The sequence below is a fragment of the Vipera berus genome, assembly GCF_964194415.1.
Source record: "Vipera berus genome assembly, chromosome: Z".
Taxonomy (NCBI): Eukaryota; Metazoa; Chordata; class Lepidosauria; order Squamata; family Viperidae; genus Vipera; species Vipera berus.
Genome location: NC_138205.1, coordinates 22,175,934 through 22,201,104, shown reverse-complemented (window position 1 = coordinate 22,201,104; position 25,171 = coordinate 22,175,934). Strand labels below are relative to the sequence as shown.

At 40.2% G+C, this 25,171-nt stretch overlaps 1 protein-coding gene across 1 annotated transcript; it reads left to right on the top strand.

Moving 5' to 3' along the window:
* Positions 1–877: 877 nt before the first annotated feature.
* On the top strand, positions 878–17,312 carry LOC308678701 (vomeronasal type-2 receptor 26-like; the record flags this gene model as incomplete). The annotated part of the gene is made up of 7 exons (XM_081345938.1): positions 878–891; positions 3,907–4,056; positions 5,132–5,423; positions 8,284–9,144; positions 12,304–12,531; positions 13,694–13,820; positions 16,408–17,312. The coding sequence occupies 7 exons, from the start codon at positions 878–880 to the stop codon at positions 17,310–17,312; spliced, it is 2,577 nt and encodes an 858-aa protein (XP_081202064.1).
* Between the last annotated feature and the right edge of the window lie 7,859 nt (positions 17,313–25,171).

Here is a 25,171-nt window from a genome sequence, read left to right as displayed (position 1 = left end):
ACAGAGAATGCCCTCCACCTGGGGATCACCCACCGGCACTCCTTAACCGCCGGCACCCTGACAAGGTCTTCCCTGTGGGAGCGCACAGGACGATGGGAAGTTGATGCCGGCAGCAGGTGTTCCCTTAGATAATCCGGACCCAAGCCATTTAGAGCTTTATAGGTCATTACCAGCACCTTGAATCTCACCCGGAGGGCAACTGGAAGCCAATGCGGCTCACGGAGAAGAGGTGTTACACGGGAGTATTGGGAAACTCCCATAACAACTCGCGTGGCTGCATTCTGCACCAGTTGAAGCCTCCGCGTGGTCCTCAAGGGCAGCCCCATGTAGAGAGTGTTGCAGTAGTCTAGCCGGGAGGTCACGAGCGCATGGGTGACTGTGCGTAGGGCATCTCGGTCCAGATAGGGCCGTAACTGGTGCACCAGACGAAGCTGGGCAAAAGTATCTGACAATAGATGCCAGGAGGTTTAGTGAGAAGTGCGAAGGAGTTACAAATGGTTTAAGTTCTGGATCTAAAGTCTAACCTATCATTTTTAGTAATTCTATAACTATCAACTATGAAGCACAGCAAGCATGCCTAGAGTATAATCAATATAATATGATACAAAATTGTCCTTGTATCAGTGACATCTTGACAGCTGGATAATTTCTCAGCAACAACAGAGTATCTTCTCTCTATATGGAGTAGTTGGAAGGACCTGGCATCTTGCTCTCAGATTCAAAGAGATTGGCAATCATTATTAGTTACTTAGTTACAGCTGTATTTGGAATATAAAAAGATCTTGAAAGATATGGCAAAGAAATGCTGCCTAGGGAATGGTCAGATAAGCTGCACAGTGGGCAGAGCAAGAGGCTAGGAAGGGACCTTCCCTAAATGATGGTGAAAGAATGGTATTTTCAGACTTGCAAAGTTCTGTTAATGCAGTCTTATAATAAAATAGAATTAGTTTATCTAGCTGTGTTTTCCTCTCTGACCTACTGGTAAAGCTGACCTCACTCTTGTTGCAACTTCAGAAATAAACACAAATTCAATGTATTTCTTGCCTAAAACTACTTGCCAAAAACTTGGCAAATTCAGAGGAGGACACTCTCCAGTATTGCAGCTGAAGCAAGACCCATCTTATGTCATGCACTTAGGTTCTGCAAGCTGCTCTAGGGAATTCCATACTTTCTTTTGCTGTGAACACTCATAAAATTGAGGTAATTGTTTACAAGCAAGAGCCAAAAAGTAGGCTTAACCTCTTTCTCATCTTCCCTACTCCCTGGACTAAGGAATTTCTTCAGTAATTCTTTCTCTCTTATATATATTCCCAGGGTCTATTAGACATTCAATCTGCTAGCATGGGCTGTGCTGCTAGTCCACAAGCAAATAGATACAGACCTTCATTGTACAGCCGAGTCAAAAGGGCCATCAGTTTTGCTGCTGCTGTATCATTACCCTCCTTTTACCATACCCATTTGTTGGCTGCTGGTAATATTCCGCCATTTTGTTAAGTTGGAAGACTTCATCTTACATTCCCCTGGTAAGTGGTTTGGATTGGTCCAGGATTCTAAAGTCCCCATGGAACCATGGATTGATGAAGCTTATTAAGGGCCCTACACATATAAGAATGCACATACAATATCCAAGTTTTTATTGAGGTAATCATTTAAAAGCAAGAGCCACAAAGTAGGCTGAACCTCCTTCTCATCTTCCCTACTCCCTGGACTAAGGAATTTCTTCAGTAATTCTTTCTCTCTTATCCATATTCCCAGGGTCTATTAGATCAGACATGTCAAACTCGCAATATCACGTGACATCACGCAACATATCGGGACGGTTTTGCTATTACCGGCAATGGGATGGGTGTGGCTTCTGGATGATGCATCTGGCCTGTGGGCCATCAGTTTGACACCCCTGTATTAGATGTTCAATCTGCTAGCATCAGCTGTGTTGCTAGTCCACAGGCAAATAGATACAGACCTTCATTGTACAGCCAAGTCAAAAGGGCCATTTTTTGCTGCTTCTGTCATTACCCTACTTTTACCATACCCATTTGCTGGCTGCTGGTGATATTCTACCATTTTGTTAAGTTGGAAGACTTCAACTTACATTCCCTTGGTAAGTGGTTTGGATTGGTCCAGGATTCTATGGCCCCCATGCAACCATGGATAGATGGAACTTATTAAGGGCCCTACATACAACATTAAGAAAGTGAAGATCATGGCATCCGGCCCTCTCAATTCCTGGCAAATAGAAGGAGAAGAAATGGAGGTAGTGACAGATTTTATTTTCCTGGGCTCCAAGATCACTGCAGATGGGGATTGCAGCCAAGAAATTAAAAGATGCTTGCTCCTGGGGAGGAAAGCTATGGCAAATCTAGACAGCACACTAAAAAACAGAGACATCACCCTGTCAACAAAAGTGCGTATAGTCAAGGCTATGGTCTTCCCAGTTGCAATGTATGGCAGTAAAAGTTGGACCATAAAAAAGGCTGAGCGCCAAAGAATTGAGCCCTTTGAACTATGGTGCTGAAGAAGACTCCTGAGAGTCCCTTGGACAGCAAGGCAATCAAACCGGTCAGTCCTAGAGGAGATCAACCCTGACTGCTCTTTAGAAGGCCAGATGCTGAAGTTGAAACTCAAATATTTTGGCCACCTAATGAGAAGGAAGGACTCACTGGAGAAGAGCCTAATGCTGGGAAAGATTGAGGGCAAGAGAAGAAGAGGACGACAGAGAATGTGGTGGCTGGATGGAGTCACTGAAGCACTAGGTGTAAGCTTAAATGGACTCCAGAAGATGGTAGAGGACAGGAAGGCCTGGAGGAACATTGTCCATGGGGTCACGATGGGTCGGACATGACTTTGCAACTAACAACAACACATATGAGAATGCACATACAATACCCTGGTTTTTATTGGGCCTATATTTTAGGAACTTATTGGCATGCAGATCTTTTCTGACTTCTGAGGAATTTAGAGACATGACTTCTCTGCCTAGTGGCAAAGCATCTATTTAAAAAGTTCATCTTGATGGATCCTGAGTTTTTCAGAGGACTCTGTGACTCTGCAGTTCATACTGGACGGAATGTTCTTTGAAGGCCAATATTCTGTAGAGAATAACCCCTAGGTATTTTGGCTATTTGTTAAGAGCAAGAAGAGTATTCTCAAACTGTACATTTAAGTTTAAATAGAAATACTTCCCATTTACATTTCAAAAAATTATTTGGTGACCCCTATTTACATAAAATGTGGCCATGCTAATTTTTTGATCATCCAAGATTAACTCATATTATTAGCAAGCGAGCTTCAAAATAACACCTCAAACAAATTGATGAAAATCTCAAGCATGCTCTTGGTTTCATCAATTGCCCATTATCATCATTATTTCCCAAAATATGTATGTGGCTTTCAGTCACTCAGATATTCCTATTCCTAATCTTGCCCAATATCCTAGTCCATATAACAATAGGAGAGAAAACAATAGTTCAGTTCTGAAAAACAGTTTCTTCAGGTCTTTCCTAGGGAATTAAACTCAGACTTAATAATTACCTTCTTTCTACATCTAAATTACTATTATTAATTTTGTTGTTTCCTCAAATCCTACTGAATTTCAGTGTCTGTTAGAAAGACTAAAAAATGTACTGACGTAGGATGTTGCTTCTCCTTCTTTCTCCTAAAATATCAACTCCTCTTAGAGCTCAAGAGAAACAGGGCAAGTCTATTGATGGATAAACATCCCCAAGCCTGATTCTAGATAGACCAAGATTCAGCTACAACACATCAGGAGTGTTAACTGCAGAACTGCTAATGGCTTTATCCTAGGGATAAAGGGGGTTCTTTGCAACTTGTCCTTGTAATGGGGAGAGCATTTTTACTAATCTTAATGCTAGTGCTTAGTCCGCATGTGGTGTGCATAACTCACAGGTGCAGCATCTTTCATCCATATCCTCCATATCACAAGTACCATCATTCAGGAGACTTTATGGTTGGTGGAATTTCATCTCAAGTTGGTCCAGTCTCTGAAAAAGTCACCTTTCAAGTTCATCCTCCACCAGTATTGCCTGGACAGTTCTTGTAAGGAATGTACTTATATTTGCTTGTACTTTCCTGCATTTATGATTGCCAAAATAATTAATTATAGTGTTTCCATCACAAAACAATGGTTAACTGAATGGGTTGAAATTAGATTTTAAGAACAGCATTCTTTTCTCAGCCAGGCAAAATATAGTGTGGGGTATAATGAAATGTTTAAAGCAAACTTCCAAAACTGAGCACCTCCAAATAGCTTGTTTCCATGCTTATAAGTCTCACCTATTGCTACTCTGCCTGGGCACTACAATGGGCAGGTAGCTTTGGGAAGTCTGATTTAGTGCTCTCTTCAATTTTTCTACATAGTCCTCCTACATAAGATAAATTAACTCGCTTTGTATCTAATAAAATTATCCCTTCAAAAAAACTACAACATCTTCCACTTCAATTAACAATACAAGAGTGTCTGATTCCTGGCTCTGTGCCAGAGGACTGTCTTCCTTTTTTAATTTTTCTTTTCTTTTTCTTTTTTGGAAGTCATATTATATACATGGATTCCAGGCATCCCCTGTTTTACATTGAATTCTTGGTTCACATATACTTATGCATCCTGATGACTGTTAATTTATCATATCAGAAAGGTAGGATTACTTGATGGAGATGGCATATCATATTATAACTACTGACAATAATGTAAGAGAAGGGATACGGTGGCTCAGTGGGTTAGGATGCTGAGCTTGTCGATCAAATGGCCGGCAGTTTGGCAGGTCTAATCCCGAATGCAATGTAACAGAGTGAGCGCCTGTTACTTGTCCCAGCTTCTGCCAACCTAGCACTTCGAAAGCACATAAAAATGCAAGTAGAAAAATAGGGACCACTACGGTGGGAAGGTAACAGCGTTCCATGCACCTTTGGCATCTAGTCATGCTGGCCACATGACCACGGAGATGTCCTCAGACAAGCGCTGGCTCTTCGCCTTTGAAATGGAGATGAGCACTGGCCCCTAGAGTTGGAAATGACTAGCACGCATCTGCGGGGGAAAACTTTACCTTTACTTTTACCTTATAATGTAAGAACTAATAGAATATACTTCTGATGTGCAATGCAATTCTCATTGTAGTGGCGTTCCTAAGAATTACCAGCACATCTTGGCTTTGGCATTTGCAGTAAAGGAGATCAATGAAAACCCACAAATCTTACCCAATCTCACCCTGGGCTTCCATATTTACGATAGCTATGATAATGCTCCAAGGACTTATCAGGCCACAATTCTGCTTCTATCAGCAACGGAGAAACTGGTCCCCAACTACCTATGTAACATCCAGAATAAAGTCGTAGCTGTTATTGGAGGACTGGACGCTGAAATCTCCCTCCATGTGGCAACTCTCTTGGATATCTACAAGATTCCACAGGTAGGTTGGACATCCTTGCATTCAAATGTTATGCTACCTGGAGAGTTCTATTTTTTGCAATGCAGTTTTGTTGTGCTGTGCCTTGAGCTTACTATGCCCAACTATTAAATTTATTGCCAATTATTGAAAGGAGCTGGGTTTCCTCCTTTCTGGGTCCTATTTTTTCCATATTAATAAATATTGCATGAACCATGCCATAATTAGGTGGTCCATTAATCTGAATGCATCATATTAGTCCCTCTGGTCCTGGATGAAGCGGATTATCTGGACCCTTACCAATCGGGTTTCAGGCCCGGGCACAGCACGGAGACGGCATTGGTCGCTCTGGTGAATGATCTCTGGAGGGCTCGGGATAGGGGGTATTCCTCTGTCCTAGTCCTATTAGACCTCTCGGCGGCTTTCGATACCATCGACCATGGTATCCTGCTGCAGCGTCTCAGGGGATTGGGAGTGGGAGGCACGGTTTTTCAGTGGTTCTCCTCCTATCTCCTGGGACGCTCGCAGTCGGTGTTGGCAGGGGGGCAGAGGTCGACCCCTAGGACTCTCGCTTGTGGAGTTCCTCAGGGGTCGGTCCTCTCGCCTCTCCTGTTCAACATCTATATGAAACCGCTGGGTGAGATCATTCGTGGTTTTGGAGTTGGGTATCATCAATATGCTGATGATACCCAACTTTTTATTTCGACCCCAAACCACCCCAGTGATGCCCTCGCTGTGATGTCCCGTTGCCTGGAGGCGGTTCGGGTCTGGATGGGGAGGAACAGACTTCAACTCAACCCTGACAAGACTGAGTGGCTGTACATTCCGGCTTCCCGAGACACCTGGGATGTTCCACCTCTTTCTATGGGGGGTGAGCTTTTACCCCCTGTGGATAGGGCTCGCAACTTGGGAGTCCTCCTAGATTCACGACTCACTTTGGAGGATCACATAGTGGCCGTGACTAGGGGGGCTTTTGCCCAGGTTCGCCTGGTGCGCCAGTTGCGGCCCTATCTGGACCGGGAGGCCTTGTGTACGGTCACTCATGCGCTCGTGACCTCTCGCCTAGACTACTGTAACGCTCTCTACATGGGACTTCCCTTGAAGACTACTCGGAGGCTCCAACTGGTACAGAATGCGGCCGCGAGAGTTGTCTTGGGAGTTTCCCGGTACTCCCATGTTACACCTTTGCTCCGTGAGCTGCATTGGTTACCAGTTGTCTTCCGGGTAAGGTTCAAGGTTTTGGTTATGATCTTTAAGTCCCTACATGGCATGGGTCCGCGATACCTCGAGGACCACCTGCTGCCGGCGTCGACTCCCCTCCGCCCTGTGCGCGCCCACAGAGAGGGCCTCCTCAGGGTGCCTCCTGTCAGGGAATGTCGACTGGTGGCCCCCAGGGGGAGGGCCTTCTCTGTGGGTGCTCCGGCGTTATGGAACCAACTGCCGGTTGAGCTCCGGATGGCATCAGACCTCCGATCCTTCCGTCGCGGGTTGAAGACCCATTTATTCGAACTAGCGGGTCTGGCCTGATGGGGGTACTTGGGTTTTATAGGTTTGTTTTATTATTCTGGTTTTAACTTGGGCATTAATTTAATTATCTTTTAATGTTTGTACTGTTGTTTATATTTATGCCCTGTGAACCGCCCTGAGTCCCTTTGGGAGAAGGGCGGTATAAAAATCTCAATAAATCTTAAATCTTAAATCTTAAATATTTCACAAATGCTTTGAACTGTATTGTATATGTCTTCAGCATGGCTAATTTGTCAGTGTCAGTCTTCTAGAAATTCTCTTAGTTTATTAAACCTGGCATAATGTAAAATGTGTACCACTTCCCTGGTGAAATCATCTCTGTTGCAAAATTAAGGAAATTTCATGATGTCTTTTGACTACCAATTGACACTGGATATTTTCTATAAATCTTACATCTCTTTGTCCTACATCAAGTCAAATCAAAACTTTATTACTGTCATAGATCAGTCCTTAAGCAATGTGTTGTACATGAAAGCCTTGTCTTTTGAACTTAGAGCATATCTTTATGAACCTTTGAATGTGTTCAGTTTGTTGCCTTATACATTATTGAGCTGGCAGTTATACTAAGCTTCAAGTTGTTTCCTAAACATTTTTGATATGTGATGTCCTTGGTGCTCTCTGAGCTTGCTTGGTTTTTTTTGCAGATGTTTCATTATCCAAATTAGGTAACATCCTCAGTGCTAGAGTTTTGATATATGGCAGAGATGTTTCCCCCATGGTTGTGATTACAGAGATTATGATTAGTTGTGTGGCTAGACATTTCTTTATAAAATTTTGTCTTTTTATATAGCAAAAGGTGTTGCAAGAAAATTAATTTAGGTAAAATCTGCAAATTGGTCTGTGACTATTGCTGAAGTAACTGTTTCATTTCACCTTCAACTGTAGAAATGTAATGATTTAAAATTTGATATTCAACATACAAATTCTTTTGTCTACCTGTGTGTGTAATCAAAACCACCAGTTGTAGCCATGCATGAAGACAAGGATAGATGATATATACTCTTTTGATATTTAGAAGATATGAAAGAGCAGTTATCCATCACCTACACATCTACTGCTTGGTTTTAGATAAATTTATATCAGTATTTCCTCCAGATCTGGAGCATCACAAAATGACAAACAACAGACTTCCAACTTCTTGCAGTTATTTTTTCCAGAACTACTCTCTCAATGGAATTCCCATATCGACAAGGCAACAAATTCCTTTCTGGAATTCCCATCTCACTGAGCCAGCCAACACAGTTTTGAAGGGTTGGTGTAAGGATTATTAATTCAACATACAGTAGGTTGATTATTTTGAACACTTGAAAATATTCTCTAGATGCTGCTCTTATCTCCTTTTCCTGTTTCTCTCTAGCTCATTTATGGCTCTGCACCAATAATGAATGATAAAACCCCAGGGCTTTCATTTTATCAGATGGTTCCCCCACAACCTCTTCAGCATAAAGGGATTCTCTCACTGCTCCTGTATTTTAATTGGACATGGACTGGGATTCTTATCATGGACAATGACCAGGGAGAACAATTTGTAGAAACAGTAATTTCTCTTTTTTCCAAAAATGGGGTTTGTGTTTCTTTCATTCTCCGATTACCCAAATTTACTGTTTTCACTAGATTTGATGGCATGCTTCAGCAGGGAGCAAAAATCTATGATCATGTCATGGGTAGTAAGGTTAATGCAGTGGTGTACAATGGAGAATTTCTTGCTATAAGCTATTTATTATGGCTGCAGTATATTCCAAACATAGAAGAAGTGAGAAGTAAACCAAAAGGCATAGTGTGGATAATAACAGCACAAGTGGCATTCAGTTTAATGCCTTTTCAACGTACTTGGGATGTAAAAGTAATCAATGGTGCCCTTTCCTTCACAATGCATTCTACTGCTCTACCAGAGTTCAGATCATTTGCTGAAAAACAAAACCCCTTCACCACAAAAGGAGATGGATTTATCAGACAGTTCTGGCAAGAAGCCTTTGACTGTGTATTCCCAAATGTTCTTATGAGTGATGTCCCTGAGAATATTTGCAGTGGTACAGAGGATCTGGAAAGCCTTCCTGAGACTCTTTTTCAAATGGACATGACTGGCCACAGTTACAGTGTTTACAATGCTGTTCATGCCATAGCTCATGTTTTACATGCTTTGTCCTCTTCTAGAGATACTAAGAGATCAGTAATGGGTAGAGTAGGAAGGAAGATTCATAGTCAAGTCTTCTGCAAGGTAATATCCTCATTAGGCAAAATACTTTGAGCGTGAGCTTAAAGGGAACCCTGAATCTCTATTTTGACTGACTTCTGATGTCCTAGAATTGAAAAAAAAATATCATGCCCCAGTCAGAATGCTGTGCTTCTTCATTTTTCCCCTCTATCTTAGTTATTCATTAAAGGTAAAGGTAAAGGTTCCCCCGCACATGCATGCTAGTCGTTTCCGACTCTAGGAGCCGGTGCTCATCTCCGTTTCAAAGCCGAAGAGCCAGCGCTTGTCCGAGGACGTCTCCGTGGTCATGTGGCTGGCATGACTAGACGCCAAAGGCGCACGGAACACTGTTACCTTCCCACCGTAGTGGTCCCTATTTTTCTACTTGCATTTTTACGTGCTTTCGAACTGCTAGGTTGGTAGAAGCTGGGATGAGTAACAGGCGCTCACTCTGTTACGCGGCACTCAGGATTCGACCCGCCAAACTGCCGACCTTCTGATCGACAAGCTCAGCGTCCTAACCCACTGAGCCACCGCGTCCCCTAGTTATTCATTACTACATGTCTATTGTTCCTATATTAACCAACCCATAACTTTAGAAAGCTTATTTTCCATCCCACATGAATCTCACATGGAAATATATCTGTTTTTCTATATCTTTATGATTGTCTGGCTCTAGAAGTCATAATTGCTCTAGTTTGTTTTTGTTTTGTTTTTTTTTTCTTTATATGAAGCAAGAGATTGTGGAAAAGTTACAAAACAATTCCCTTAACTCTATCTAATTTTTCACCAAAACTAATCTGTGCTCTCATATTTGGAATTTCCACCCATATTGATTACTATATTATTGCCCATGGATTTCTCTTGGGACCTTTCTAATGTTACTTAATTCATAATTATAACTTCAGAAAGCTTATTTAACAGCCTGCATGAATTTCATTTGAAAATATATCTGTTTTTCTAGATTTTATGATTGTTTGACTTTAGAAGTCAGAATCACTCTAGTTTGAATGTTTCTATTTTATTCTACTAAATGGAATGTTGGGGGAAAAGTTAGGGGACCAATTATTAATTCTCTTAGTTCTATCACCATTTATTTATTTATTTATTTGTTTATTTATTTATTTATTTATTTATTTATTTATTTATTTAATTTTATTGGATTTATATACCGCCCTTTCCCGAAGGACTCAGGGAGGTTTACAGGTTACTTAAAACATTGATACAAAAATTAAAAAGAATTAAAAAGAATTAAATTTAATCCCTGAAAAATATAAAAACCCCAATTAAAAACTCTCAGCCTGGGCCGGAGAGCTCAAAGATCCAGGTCTTCAGGTCACAGCGAAATGAACGAGGGTCAGGGGTGGTCCTAAGCTCCACGGGCAGCTGGTTCCAGAGGGCAGGCACACCCACAGAGAAGGCCCTCCCCCTGGGTGTTACCTGCTGGCAATCCTTAACCGGCAGCACCCTGAGAAGGCCCTCCCTGTGGGAGCACACTGGATGAAGGGAACTTGATGCCAGCAGCAGGTGTTCCCTCAGATATCCTGGACCCAAGCCATTAAGGGCTTTATAGGTCATCACCAGCACCTTAAATCTCACCCAGAGGGCAACCAGAAGCCAATGCAGTAGTCTAAACGGGAGGTCACGTGACAAAAAATAATCTTGGCTCTACTATTGATATCTCCACTTGTAATCAGAAAACTGATGTTGTAGCAGTGCCTGATGAGTGCTTGGAAACTGTAACAATATGGATGGGGAGAAGCAATTTTAACTTAACCCTCGCTGTATGAAATGGCTATTGGTTTTCCCTCACCCTCTGCCCAGATAACACTTCATCTTTGACTCTGGACAAGGTAGCACTTCCTTGGACTTAGTTGGTACACAATTTGGGGTCTTCCTGAATTCACAGCACCGGTTTGAGGAGCAGATGGCACCATGGCTAAGGGGACCATTGCAAACATTTGTGAAGTTCATCAGTTATGAACTTTCCTAGCCTGAAAGACCTTGCTCATGGACACTCATTCCCTTTTAATTTACTGCAATATACACTACATGGGTATGCCCAGATTTCAATTAGTCCAGAATTCAGCAGAACCCTCCATAACGGTGACCCATAACTTTGGTCATGTAACATCTTTATTGCACGACCAGTACTAGCTTCCAGTTTCCTTCCGGTTGCAATTCAAATGCTGGTCATCACTTTGAAGCATGATGTGACACAGGGCAAAGTTCTCTACAGGACTGCCTTTCCTTAAGGACCTCTATCCATTCTACCAGGTCACATAGGGTGGAAACACTCCTAGTTCCTTCCCCTAAATATTGCCTTCAGATGAAAGCTAGAAAGCATGCCTTTTCCATGCCAGCACCTGGCCTATAGAACAGTGGTGGGATTCAGCTGGTTTGCACCAATTCAGTAGAACTGGTAGCTAAATTTTGTTGAGTTTGGAGAACTGGCTGAACCCATGCTGCTTCTGGACAACCATTCTAGGCCTCAGAGGTATGGGGGAGGTCTCCTAGGCCTAGAATGGCCCACTGGAAGTGCATTGATTTCACTTCTGGAAGTCTATTCTAGGCCTCAAAGGCCTGGAGGATGCCTCCCAGGCATAGAACAGCCTGCTGGAATTGCATTGATGTCACTTCCAGAAGTCTGTTCTAGGCCTCAGAGGCCTGGAGAAGACCTCCCAGGCCTAGAACAGCCCACAGGAAGTGCATTGATGTCACTTACGGAAGTCTGTCCTCGGCCTCGGAGTCCCAGGCCTGCATCCACACAGAGAACCAGATGTTCAGGTATTTGAATCCCACCACTGCCATCCTAGCTTCAATAAAGCTTCCCCCACAAACATTAGGACAAAATTAGATGACTGTACATGAGAGGTTTGACTTGGCACTAGGTTTTTGTTATTTTAAATGTTTTAATGTGTTTTTTATACTTTTAATATTATTTTACATGCTGTTTTAATTTACATTGGAAGCTGCCCAAAGTTGATTATGAGATGGGTGGCTACAGAAATGTTTTATATCAATAAAAAATTCTTTTAATTTATATCCTTTATTCTATCTTCTATATAATTTCAATACAATGAGAAAAAAGTGCATGGAATGCAACTAAATATCTGCGTCTCAGTTCTCTATCGGCATGGAGTCTGGTAATCCCAAATTCTTTCATTTTTCTTTTCAATTTAGTTCCACTATTTCCTGAGAAAAGTTGCTTTTAACAACACTGCAGGAGAACTGGTCTCCTTTGATCAGAATGGGATTGTAACAGCTGGATTTGACATTATCAATTTGATTGCTTTCCCAAACAATTCATTTCTTCATGCAAAGGTTGGAAATGTGGACCATTCAGCTCCTCCACATAAACTATTAACCATCAATGATGAAATGATTACATGGCACAGCTGGTTTAATGAGGTAGGTTAATTATTGTCCTTGATTCTGAACAAACATCCTTTTTTAATTTGACACATCATGCGCTCGTGACCTCCCGTTTAGAGTACTGCAACGCTCTCTAAATGGGGCTGCACTTGAGGACCACCCGGAGGCTTCAGCTGGTGCAGAATGCGGCCGCGCGAGTCGTGATGGGGGTCTCCTGATACTCCCATGTAACACCTCTACTCCGCGAGCTGCATTGGCTTCTGGTTGCCCTTCGGGGAAGATTCAAGGTGCTGGTGATGACCTATAAAGCCCTAAATGGCGAGGGTCCAGGATATCTGAGGGAACACCTTCTGCCAGCATCAAGCTCCCTTCGTCCAGTGTGCTCCCACAGGGAGGGCCTTCTCAGGGTGCCGCCGGTTAAAGATTGCCGGTGGGTAACACCCAGGGGTAGGGCCTTCTCAGTGGGCACGCCTGCCCTTTGGAACCAGCTGCCCGCAGAGCTTAGGACTGCCCCTGACCTCCGTTCATTCCGCCGGGACCTGAAGACCTAGCTCTTCGAGCTCTCTGGCCCAGGCTGAGAATTTTTAATTTTAATTTTTAATTTTAACTGGGGTTTTTATTTTTTCTCAGGGTTTCATTTAATCTTTTTAAATTTGTTTTAACTTTTGTATTGATTTTCTTTTAAATATCCTGTAAACCACCCTGAGTCCTTCGGGAAAGGGTGGTATATAAATCTAAATAAATAAATAAATAAATAAATAAATTCATATTATTGGACAAAAGGAAATTCTAATGTAAAGTTATCTCGTTAAAACCAACTTGTAGAGGACAATTATCATATTGATTATCCATTATCCACTAACCATTAACAGTTTTTAGGTTAAAGTGGAGCATAATGACCTCATGATACAATATAATTATATAATATAATAAAGAAACAATAATTGGTTTCAGTCCACTGTGGGCCTATGCTACACTTAAGCATAGCAGTCCAGAATTTCTTTCTTCTCTGAAGTCATGATAGCAATTGTTTAATTGTTTAACAAGTATAATTAATTGAGATTTATACTGTTTTTACAAAATTTTTCAAACTATTATTTCTATACCTAAACTAGGAAGATGTCCATGACATATTCTCATCATTTCAAATGAGTACTAAAAAGCTTCCAGATGTATAAGTTTCCTCTTTAATTTCCAGGTGATACCTGTTTCTGTCTGTACTGACAGTTGCTATCCTGGTTTCAGCAAAAAAGTGAAGGAGGGAGAGCCATTTTGCTGCTATGACTGCATCCCATGCCCAGAAGGAAGGGTTTCAACCAAGAATGGTAAGAGATGTTCATCACCTCCTTACCAATTACAAATAAGTACATATAACAGTTCATATATTTTTACTAAATTCAACATGATATGGGCTCTAGAATACGAATAATATGTTTTCCAAACCTGAGGATTAATTATTTCTGCTGTCTGGAAGAGTCAAATATAAATTAGTCATTCGAGGATGATGATGATGATGATGATGATGATGATGATGATGATGATGATGATGGTGAAGATGATGATGATGATGATGAATGATAATGAGGACTAAATTAAGTCACTAGATCTTCATTTACACTCTAGACCACTCATCCTGCCATCTATGAACCATCATTATAATTGTGTATCTATCTTTGAACACTGTTTAGATAATCTTTTCGTATCTTCTACTATCCTCATCTAATGGACACAACTAATATAATGAAAATTTCTGCAGTCCAATGGATTTGGAGTCTTGGAACTTTCAATAGGAACTTCAGCAGAATATTATTCATTTTGTTTTCATAATTTTGAGGTCTATTATTCAATAAAACAGAATACTGAAAGTGTACAGAGCATGGCTGCCATAATTCTTTCTAATCCTTTAAAATAGTTCACAAGAAGGGAGGGACTTATAATGGAGGATTCACTCACATTATGACTTGTTGCCCCTATGTGTCTCCCTTAGGGATGCAATGGATGAATTTGGACAAACACCTCTCTCTGTATCCCCCAGCCTAATCCAGTCCCTTCTTCTTTTTCATAACTTCTCTTTCCAAACTAAAATGATTCTCATTTTATTGAGTTTTTAGAGAAGTATCCTGCTCAGGACAAACACAAATAATCCAGAGCTTTATTTGACAGTTTTTTATTGTAAGGCTTAATTAACAGAATCTCATAACTCTGAAAGTAGAGTTCTTCCTCCTTTACCTTTATAGACCAAGGAATTAGGGAAATTCCCTTCTGACCCTACTGTCCTGCCAACTATACAGCTGTGGACTGTGCTGACTTTTATCTGACCCTAGGTACAGACTCTGGGTTCAATCTCCCAAAGTCATTCCCACATACCATTACATCCTGTAATTTTTCTTTCACTTTTATTTTTTCCCCATGTAGCTGAACAATAATGGTGTTCTTCCCATTATTATTCATATATACAACCTTACACAAAGAGAAACAAGCTGTGTAACCATTCCACATGCAATCTGCATCTGTATTTTAACATTTAGTAGCAATGTTAACATTAACATTTACATCCTTGCCTTTTTTAAAATTCCCACAAAATTTATTTTACTTCCATTTTATTAGATTCATTTCAAGTCTATTCTTCAACATATCGATTATGGAAATTTTTAGTCATTCATGTCCTGGTTGTCCCAAAGGTGCTTTTTCAAAAGGCAATTGGACTTTGTTTCTCATCCAAGAAGCTTCTTCAGTTCTAACTGAATGGTGAATGATGGAAAGATGTTATTGACCAGATTACTGCAAGGAATATAAATCCTTCCATTTTCCACCATTCAGTCAGAACTGAAGAAGCTTCTTGGATGAGAAGTGAAACATCTTCAAGGAAAAGCAGAGTTTGCCTTTTGAAAAAGCACCTCTGAGACTTCAAAATATCACACTTATTCCCATAAAAATCTAGGAAATACTCTTCCAAACATTCCCCCAACTCAGATTTATCTGAAATCATTTCACACTGATTTTTAATTCCATTTACGCTGCTAGAAATTCCTTGTTTTGATCTCTTTCCCACTATCCACAGCATGTTTTACTTCCATCAGAGTGGATCTGCTTTTTTTCCTCCCTTCATTACATTCTTTGCAACTATATTCCTTACCTACACCATAAAAAGTAACTTCATCTCAATTATTTTTTTCAGCACTCTCTTCTATCTAACATTTATTTCACGTATTATTATCTCAAATATCCTTTGTCCTATTTTCCAAGGGAAAGTCCACACATTTCTGTGGCACTCTGTGAAATAACTTTCTTTCACTTTCCATTAATTCTCTTGGTGAACAATCTCTCTTGTAACAGTTTTGCATATAGTAATTGTATAAACCATTCTGTAATTATTCTAATTTTACTTTTCTTTTTTCTCTTTTTCAACAAGATCCATTTTTCTCTAACATCTACCTCATATTCCCAAAACATAATCCTACATTCAATACCTTTCACTAATTTTGAAACAAACTTGAATCCCTATAGCACTGATGATGTTACCTAGTTTAGAAATCAAATATCAGCAAGAAAACAACCAAGCTCAAAGAGCACTAAGGAACCCACAGTTCAACTCTGAGATACAAATATTCTCTTCTATCTGTACTAATTTTCTCAATCATTCATCCCATGATTTACCAGGACTATAGTTCTTTAATTTCTTTTGGCAGCTGAGAGATGAGAACTGGAGAAAGAGAGAATGTTGATGAAAACAAATGAAAATTGTGTACCAATTAAATTTAGCAGGAATTTTAATAATCATAGTATTTTATTAAAAAAAATTAGATATCTATAATCATAAATTAGCTTTATGTCTAAAATGATTGTTCTATGAAGGAGAGATATAAAGAATATTTATGACATCATAGCAATGCATCATTTCTTCTTTTTCAGATAGAAATGAATGTTCTAAATGCAAAGAAAAATACTATCCAAACAAGAAACATGATTTATGTATTCCCAAAAGTATTAGTGTCTTGACTTATCAACAACCTTTAGGGATCAGTTTAGCCTGTACTACACTTTCTTTTTCTATGACTACTGTTCTTGTGTTTGGAGCATTTCTGAGGCACAGCAAGACACCCATTGTGGTAGCCAACAACCGGGACCTGACCTATACTCTCCTCATTGCCCTCCTACTCTGCTTCCTTTCAGCCTTGCTATTTATTGGTCAACCAGGAAAAATTACCTGTTTACTCCGACAAACAACCTTTGGCATGGTCTTCTCAGTGGCTGTTTCTTCAGTCTTGGCAAAAACCATCACAGTGGTTCTGGCTTTTATGGCCACCAAACCAGGATCCAGGATGAGAAAATGGGTGGGGAAAAAATTAACTAATTCTATTGTTATTTCCTGCTCCCTGATCCAAGCAGGCATTTGTACTCTCTGGCTGTCAATGAACCCTCCATTCCCAGATGTTGATATGATCTCAGTGACTGAAGAAATTATTCTGCAATGTAATGAAGGCTCTGTGATCATGTTTTATTGTGTCCTTGGCTACATGGGTTTCCTGGCTCTTATCAGCTTCATCACAGCTTTTCTTGCCAGGAAATTACCTGACACTTTCAATGAAGCCAAGTTCATCACCTTCAGCATGTTGGTCTTTTGTAGTGTTTGGTTAACCTTTGTCCCAGCATACCTGAGTTCCAGGGGAAAATATATGGTGGCTGTGGAGATTTTCTCCATTTTAGCTTCCGGCGCTGGGCTTTTGGGTTGTATCTTTTTCCCCAAATGTTATATCATTATTTTTCGGCCTGAGTTGAACAAAAGGGAACAACTAATGAGAAAAAGGGTTGATTAATTATCTATTTCATTCTTCCTCTGTCAAAATTTTTAACTTCAAAGTGTTGGTTATTACCTTTAAAGCTCTGCATAGCATGGTCCAGGTTACTTGAGGAACTGTCTCACCCCACTGAGACTGGCCCAGCCTATTCACATCAGCAGAGAAGGCATGCTGCAATTCCCATTGCTCAACTAATTCTGGCTCTTGGGGTCCAGGAGAGTGGCTTTCTTTGCCATGGCTCCTGCTCTTTGTAACATCGTACCCCCTGAGGAGAGATTGGCTTCCATTCTTTTGACCTTCCATAGGTGTTTGAAGACCTGGCTCTGCCAGATAGCTTTGGGCTCTAACAGGGCAGCATCACGCTCGAGGTAGTTATTGAATTAAAATTCAATCCCAGTGCCTCACATATTCTATTCCTTATGTCCCCATCTTTTAACTATAATTTTATCCTGATTGGAATTTCTATTTTTTATTGTTTTTGAGATATTTATTTATTAGGATTTTAATTTTTTAATGCTGAAAGTCAACCAGAGTCATTTCATTATGATATGGGTGGTAAATAAATTCAATAAATAAATACCGGTACATTTACATTTTTATTTCTATGCAATGTAGAATATTTGTGAAAATATCTCTCTCAGAGCCTTTTTTATATTTATATTTAGTTAGCAAATTGTGCAGGTGTCCCAATGAAGTCAAAGATGTTGACATTAACTTTTAGTTTTATATAAATAAATATATTTAATATCTATATTTATAGCAAGCAAGATAGTCAGGCACATCACTATATCATGAGGTAAATCATCACAGAACAACATGCAAAGCACCTAGAAGAAGAAGATGGGGAAAAAGGAAAACTCCCCTTCTCATCCAGCAACCAATCATAACACAGATTACCTCATTTATGAGTCCACACTTTCCAACTAATAAATTATAACTGTGTGTTCTGGCCCATTATACACTCTACTATTCCAGCTATTAAATATCTACATATCTATATCTATCTATATTAAATATTTAATTTAATAGCTGGAACAGTAGTGTATAATGGGCCAGAACACACAGTTATAGTTTATTAGTTGGAGAGTGTTGGCTCCTGCATGAGGCAATCTGTGTTATGATTGGTTGTTGGGTGAGAAGGGGTAGTTTTCCTTCTCCCCCCCCCACCTTTTTCTTCTGGGTGATCTGTATGCTGTTCTGTGATGATTTACATCATGATGTTGTGATGTGATGTGATGTAGTGATGTGATGTGATGTTTTCTATATATTAGGCCTCATACTCTTCAATATCTTCATAAATGACTTGGATAAGGGAATAGAAGGGGAACTAGTCAAATTTGCAGATGACACTAAGCTGGCAGGAATTGCCAACAGCTCAGAAGACAACCTCAGGATCCAAAAAGATCTTAACAGACTTGAACAATGGGCCCTATCCAACAACATGAAATTTAATGTGGAAAAAAGCAAGGTTTTTCACTTAAGCAGGAAAAACCAGAGGTACAAGTACAGATTAGGCAAAACCTGGCTGAAAAACAGTAACTGTGAGAGAATCCTACTGGACGATCACTTAAACATGAGCCAGCACTGTGCCGCAGCAGCCAAAAAAGCTAATACAATCCTGGGTTGTATAAACAGAAGAATAGAATCAAAATCACATGAAGAATACCCTTCATAAAGCCTTAGTAAGACCACACCTGGAATACTGCATCCAGTTTTGGTCATCACATTACAAAAAAGATGTTGAGACTTTGGAAAAACTGCAGAGAAGAGCAACTAAGGGCCTGGAGACTAAAACATATAAAGAACAGTTGCAGAAATTGGGTATGGCCAGTCTACATAAAAGAAGGAATACGAGTGACATGATAGTAGTATTCCAATATTTGAGGAGCTGCCACAAAGAAGAGGGGGTCAACTTATTTTCCAAAGCACCAGAAGGCAAGATAAGAAACAATGGATGGAAATTAATTAAGGATTAATTAAGGAGAAACTTCCTAACAGTGAAAACAATTAACCAGTGGAACAGCTTGCCTTCAGATGTTGTAAGTGCTGGAGCTTTTTTTAAACAAGACTTGACAGCCACCTATCTGAAATGTATTAACCAAGGATTGTGTACCACCTTTCTGGAGATTGTCAGAAACTAACTGATGAGAAACAAACACAAGTAAGCAAATCTTGAATGAGAGTAATGGATAAATACTCTAATATTTTCAGTTTGTGACTGGAAGATCATTATTTGAACAGGAATGTAAATATCTAAGAATATGAAGAAATATCTGTCATCAATAGATTCTTAGTGAGAAGTGGGCCTTGAAGGAGTGCAAAAGATTTAATATCTAGATTTAAATTCTAAATTAGTAATTTTACTAGTTCTGTAATGGTCAACTATGAAATACAGATAGAATGCCTAGAATATAATCAACATAGATGATCTCATCATGTTAGTCCTTTTCTCTGTGGAAGCTTAGCAGTTTGACAATTGCTCAGTACCAATAGAATATCCTCCTTACATTTGCAGTAATCGGGAACACCTGGCATGTGGTTCTATCATTCAAGGAGGCTGCCAATCATTATCATTTACTTGGTTACTTCCTACCATTTCAGAAAGAAATACAAATGGATCTCTTGCCTATAAATGTTTATCACCTAGCTGTACAGTTCCTACCCCCCACCCCTATTAGGAGAGCCAGCTGCACTTTGTCTAACTTTCATTGGAAGAATTTGTAAATACAAAAAACAAAAGGTATGCTGAAATTAAGGATATGTTTGAAGGAAATATGGGAGAAGCAAAGGTGGGCTGAAGAAGACCCCATGAGAATGATGGTTACAGCAGAAAGAGAAGCTGGGGAAAATGGTCAGCTTTTGAACTCTTTTCCATATGAAGTAGAGAACTAGGATCCCTCACAAGATTGCTTCATACACAGGTCCCTGGAAAGAGATCATAAAATAGCAATCTCTAGTGGAGTTTAGAGCTCTCAGAGCTGGGAGGGGTCTGAGTTCGATGCCTATATTTGGACAGTGCCTTTGCTTATTTCCTTTTATAATAAACTTGGGGAAATGCTTATTATCTTTTAAGAGTGTTATGAAGGACAACTTTAATAAAACTAGGGGTGTCCTTGTTTCCAGGATCAAAGACGTTTCATGTAATTTTAGGGATTACTTGGTCAAATTTTAATTTTTGCAAAACAACAAAAAGGGGAAATGAACATTCATTTTGGAAAATTAAAGGGCCAAATGGATTTGAAACATTACTTCCTATGGTTTGGGTTGTTTAAAATTTTGTTAAAAGCATATATGAAGATTTTGAATTTTAAGAAATACTCCCATGGGTAACTTTTGTAAATTGAAAAATATAGCTGATTGACTGAAGGAAATCAGAAAGAAACAAAGATTACAATTAAAGGAGAAGAGACCCATTAATACAGTGGAACTATGTTCTTTGACAATAGAAGATATTAAGGCTATTTAGGAACAATGTACTCACAAATTACTTTTAATATTATCTGTCTCAGGAATTGGCTGACTCAGGAATTCAGGGAGTTGAAGTTCACAAGTCATAAAAATGCCATGGTTCCCCACTCATGTCATGCAAGAAAAAAAAACCCAGACAAAATAGAGACTGGGGCTGAGGTAGGTTTGAAAATGGATTTTAAAATGCCAGACTACACAAGTAATATGTTTCCACAACAGATTTACAAATGAAACCAATTGATGTTTTAATTAAAAGAGACACTCAAAAAAATAGGAAGAGTGATTTAGAAAAATGTTTTATCTTGGATTTACAAAGGGATGTGTTAAACTACTGAAGCAGTTCCTGAGAGGAGAGAAACTGACTGACATTTCAGTGGCTATATCAAGAAATTAATTTGCTGCTGGTAGAATTTATGACAAAACTTCAGTAAAAAAAGGCCTATTAGAATACCTTCAGAAATCTATTTCTTTTGGGTCCTTCTCTGTGTCTCTGTGTATAGTATGTTTAGACCTTACTGTGTTTTATGACTTTGTACCTTTTATTACTGTTTTAACAGAAATGCTTCCTATTTATCCTATAATAAATTGTGTGGTGGTTCCCCCATTTATGTAAATTTTGAGTCTTGCTATTCCAAGGTAGATTCATATTATCAGCAAACTAATTTCAGGATACTACCACAAATAAACTGATTAAAATCTCAAGTACATCTCTTGGCTTCATCATTGTGCCCAATGTCACCATCAACCTTTTTCACAAAATATGATTGTGACTTTCAATCATTCAAATATTCTCTATTCAAGATCCTTGTCAAATGTCCTAGTTCAGTGGTGGCAAACCTATGGCACACGTGCCAGAGGTAACACTCAGAGCCCTATCTGTTGGCACACACGGCCACTCAAGGTTCTTGCCCTTGGACTGCAGGTGGAGCTCATTCCCCTCCCCTACCTACCATGGCTGCCAGCTGCTCATGCAGGTCCATTAGGCTACCACCCAGAGCTACAGGCCTGCCCAGCATGAAGGAGATGAAGTGGTCAGCTAGGAAGCCCCACATAGAGGTGATAGAACATGCCCATGGCCAGAGGCAAAAGGCCACCCCAAACAGAGAAAGCTGGATTCCCATTGGTGTCTTGTCTGCTGCCGTTTCTGTAGCTATGTCCCCTGCATGGAGGGGAAACTCTGGCAAGTCCTGAATGGACAAAACGTGGGCCACTGGGGCCAGATACGGTTCAACTTGTGGCAGTGGAAGCCTGCTCAGGCCATCTGCATGGCCCATTTCTTTGCTGGGTTTGTGAATCAGCTTAAACGTATAAGCTGATAAAAAATAGACCATCTCAGCATTCTAGGGGATAATATGTGGAGTGTTGGTCTGTCTGTAGTGAATAACCTCAATAGCAGTTTGTGGTCTGTGAAGACCGTGAAATCCCTGCCATATAAGTAGTCATGGGATTTTTTTAATTCCAGCTACAATGGCCAATGCCTCTTTGTCAATTTGAGTGTAATTACGCTCAGCTGAGGACAGTGTCCTTGAATAAAAAGCAATTGGGGCTTGAGTTCCATCTTTCTCTAAGTGACTCAAGACTGCACACACCCCGTATGGGGATGCGTCACATGCTAAGCAAACTGGTTTAGACTCCTTGAAATGAGTGATAGTGGAACTGTGACTCTGGCATTCTGAAAATCAGTTAGAATGATGTCAGAGGGCCTGAGCTTAGCCCATCTCTTACTGTGACTACAAACAAAATTAAATGTTTCAAGGGAAATAATAGAAATGGCGGAGCCTGTGTCCAGCTCCATCTTACAGGGGACCCCTTGCAGCTCCACCTGAAGTCTATACTTGGGCTTAATTGGGCAGAGGGCCCCGGTACGGCGAACACTTCTGTGGCTGGAGCAAAACCCCATCCTGTATGGTCCCGGGGCCCCGGTACTTCTCCTGGTCAGATCATCCGACTGGTGATTCACTGGCCGGTCCCTCTGGCAACCTCTGCAGACGGACGCAATGTGGCTGGTCTTCCTGCAGGCCTGGCATGTGGCTGTCTGGAACCTACAGTCCAAACACTGGTGGTGGCCACCACAACCTGGACATCTAGGTAAGGGATCTGCCTTGTAAGTAGTCTCTTGCTGCTTGTTGCTGCAGCGCTGATGGTTGGGTTGTCTGTGTAATTTGTTGACTTCTGTGTCTTCTTCAGGGTCTTCTGTGTGTTCGGCATCCTCATGGTGGACGGCTTCTTCACGTTGTGTAGTTTTGGTGGGCCGAATAGCTCGTACAGCCCCACCAGCGGCTTTGTCTGCCATGACTTCCTTCTCTGCATCCGAAAACGATAGGACCTCTCAGGTGAAAAGCTTCTGCTGTAGCTCTCGGTTGCGAAGGCCGCAGACAAGCCGGTCCCGTAGTCTCTCTTTGATGTCGGAGAACTGGCACAGGCGTGCCAGTTAGGCATTTTGCAACTAGCTTGCAACAAACAAAGTTAATGGAGAACCCAGCAGTATTTTTTTCTCCTTTTTTTCCTTAGCATCTGTGTCACTTTGTTTAACAATTGAATGGGAAGTAAGATCATATGTCTGCTCCAATCATATGATTTTCCACTTAGTGACAAAGTTTCCTGTCCTAATTGAATCACTAAATGGGGATTATATGTATAGTCAAAGGATTTAGAGATTAAGAGACTTGTGCCTTTCTGTTAGTTTGTTTCTTGAGCTTCCTATTTTTGTCTTATATAAAAACAAAGTTCTATTACTTTTTACAGCTGTTTATCCATTAGTCCCCCTTCTCTTTCTCCCCTTGATTTCACTTGGGTTACAACTGTGATCCCGGTTAAATCAAACTTATGTCCTTCTGAGTCTTCATGGACAGACATGAGGGATAGTGAGTCATGTCTTTTGATAGCCAGGAAGCGTTCACCAGACTGCATGAATGCTTCCTGGCTATCAAAAGACATGACCCACTATCCCTCATGTCTGTCCATGAAGACTCAGAAGGACACAAGTTTGATCTAACCAGGACCCCAGTTGTAACCCAAGTGAAATCAAGGAGAGAAAGAAAATTCCTTGAAGCCTGGTTCTCCACCAATAAGTCAATAAACAGACACATTGACATCAACCCAATCTACCAACCACTGAGAACAAAAGAACTACTTCAACCACAATCCTGGTTGAAGTCATTTAAAATGAACAAACAGGCACCCCACCACACAGCAACAAAAATCACAACCACTCACAAGAAATCAGACCACATCTCAACAACAACCAGCCAACCAAAGAACCTGAAACCAGATCATGACTTGGAGGCAACCCAACAAACAAACACCATTTGCATCACACGGACAATACTTAAACAGCAAAGACTATTGCCCAGCAGAAACAACCAGCCAATCAAACAACTTGAAAGCAGACCATGACTCATAAACATCCAGACAAATAACAGCCACACCAATTTACATCACACAAAAAGGTATTTAAAGGCCAGTGCTCTGACAGACGAGCACAACTCAAAGCACACTGAAGAAGTCCCCCAAATGGAATGAAACATTTGCAGCCAAATTGCCAGATTTGGAGATCAAGCTAACAACCCAACTACCAACCTGAGCTACTAGTATTCAAACACATCTCAAATAAAAATATCTACTTTCCTTGGGTCCATCTGTATCTCCATGAATGTTTGGAGGTCACATTTTAAAAAAATAAGCAGTCATTTGGACTGAACAGTTTATGAATCTGTGCCTTTCATTTGTTTTTAAGCAGACATTATTCATATTTATATTAAATCAATAATTTGGTACCCCCCTCATTTATGTAAAGTTTAAGTCTAGCCATGCTAACCTCTTTGGTATTCCAAGGTTTACTCATATTATCAGCAAGCCAGCTTCAAACGCCACATCAAAAAAACTCATAAATATCTTAACCACAAACCTTGGTATCATCACTTTGTCTACAATAACCATCAAACAATAATTCAACTCTGAAAACATGATTTCTTCAGGTCTTCCCTAGAGAACTGAACTCAGACTTAATAGTTACCTTCTGATCTGTGCACTAAATTACTATTATTAATTCTGCTGCTTCTCAAAATCCCACTGAATTTCAGTGCTCATTAGAAAGAATAATAAAAAGACAAATGTAGGATGTTCCTTCTCTCTTTCTCTTAAACTATTAATACCATTTAGGGCTGCAAAGAAAATCAACAGGCTTGTGGATGGGTAAGGAGTACCAAGTCTGAGCTAGGATACACCAGGAATAAGACTTAGAGTCAGGATGTGATAATTGCAGAAACACTTTACAGCTTTATTCTAGGAATAAGAAGGTTCTTTGAGATTTAGAAATGTAATAAGGGGGTTCTTTGACATTTGTCCTTGTAATGGAGAGGGCAATTTTATTGGTCTTAATGCTAGTGATAAGTCCCCATGTGGTGTGC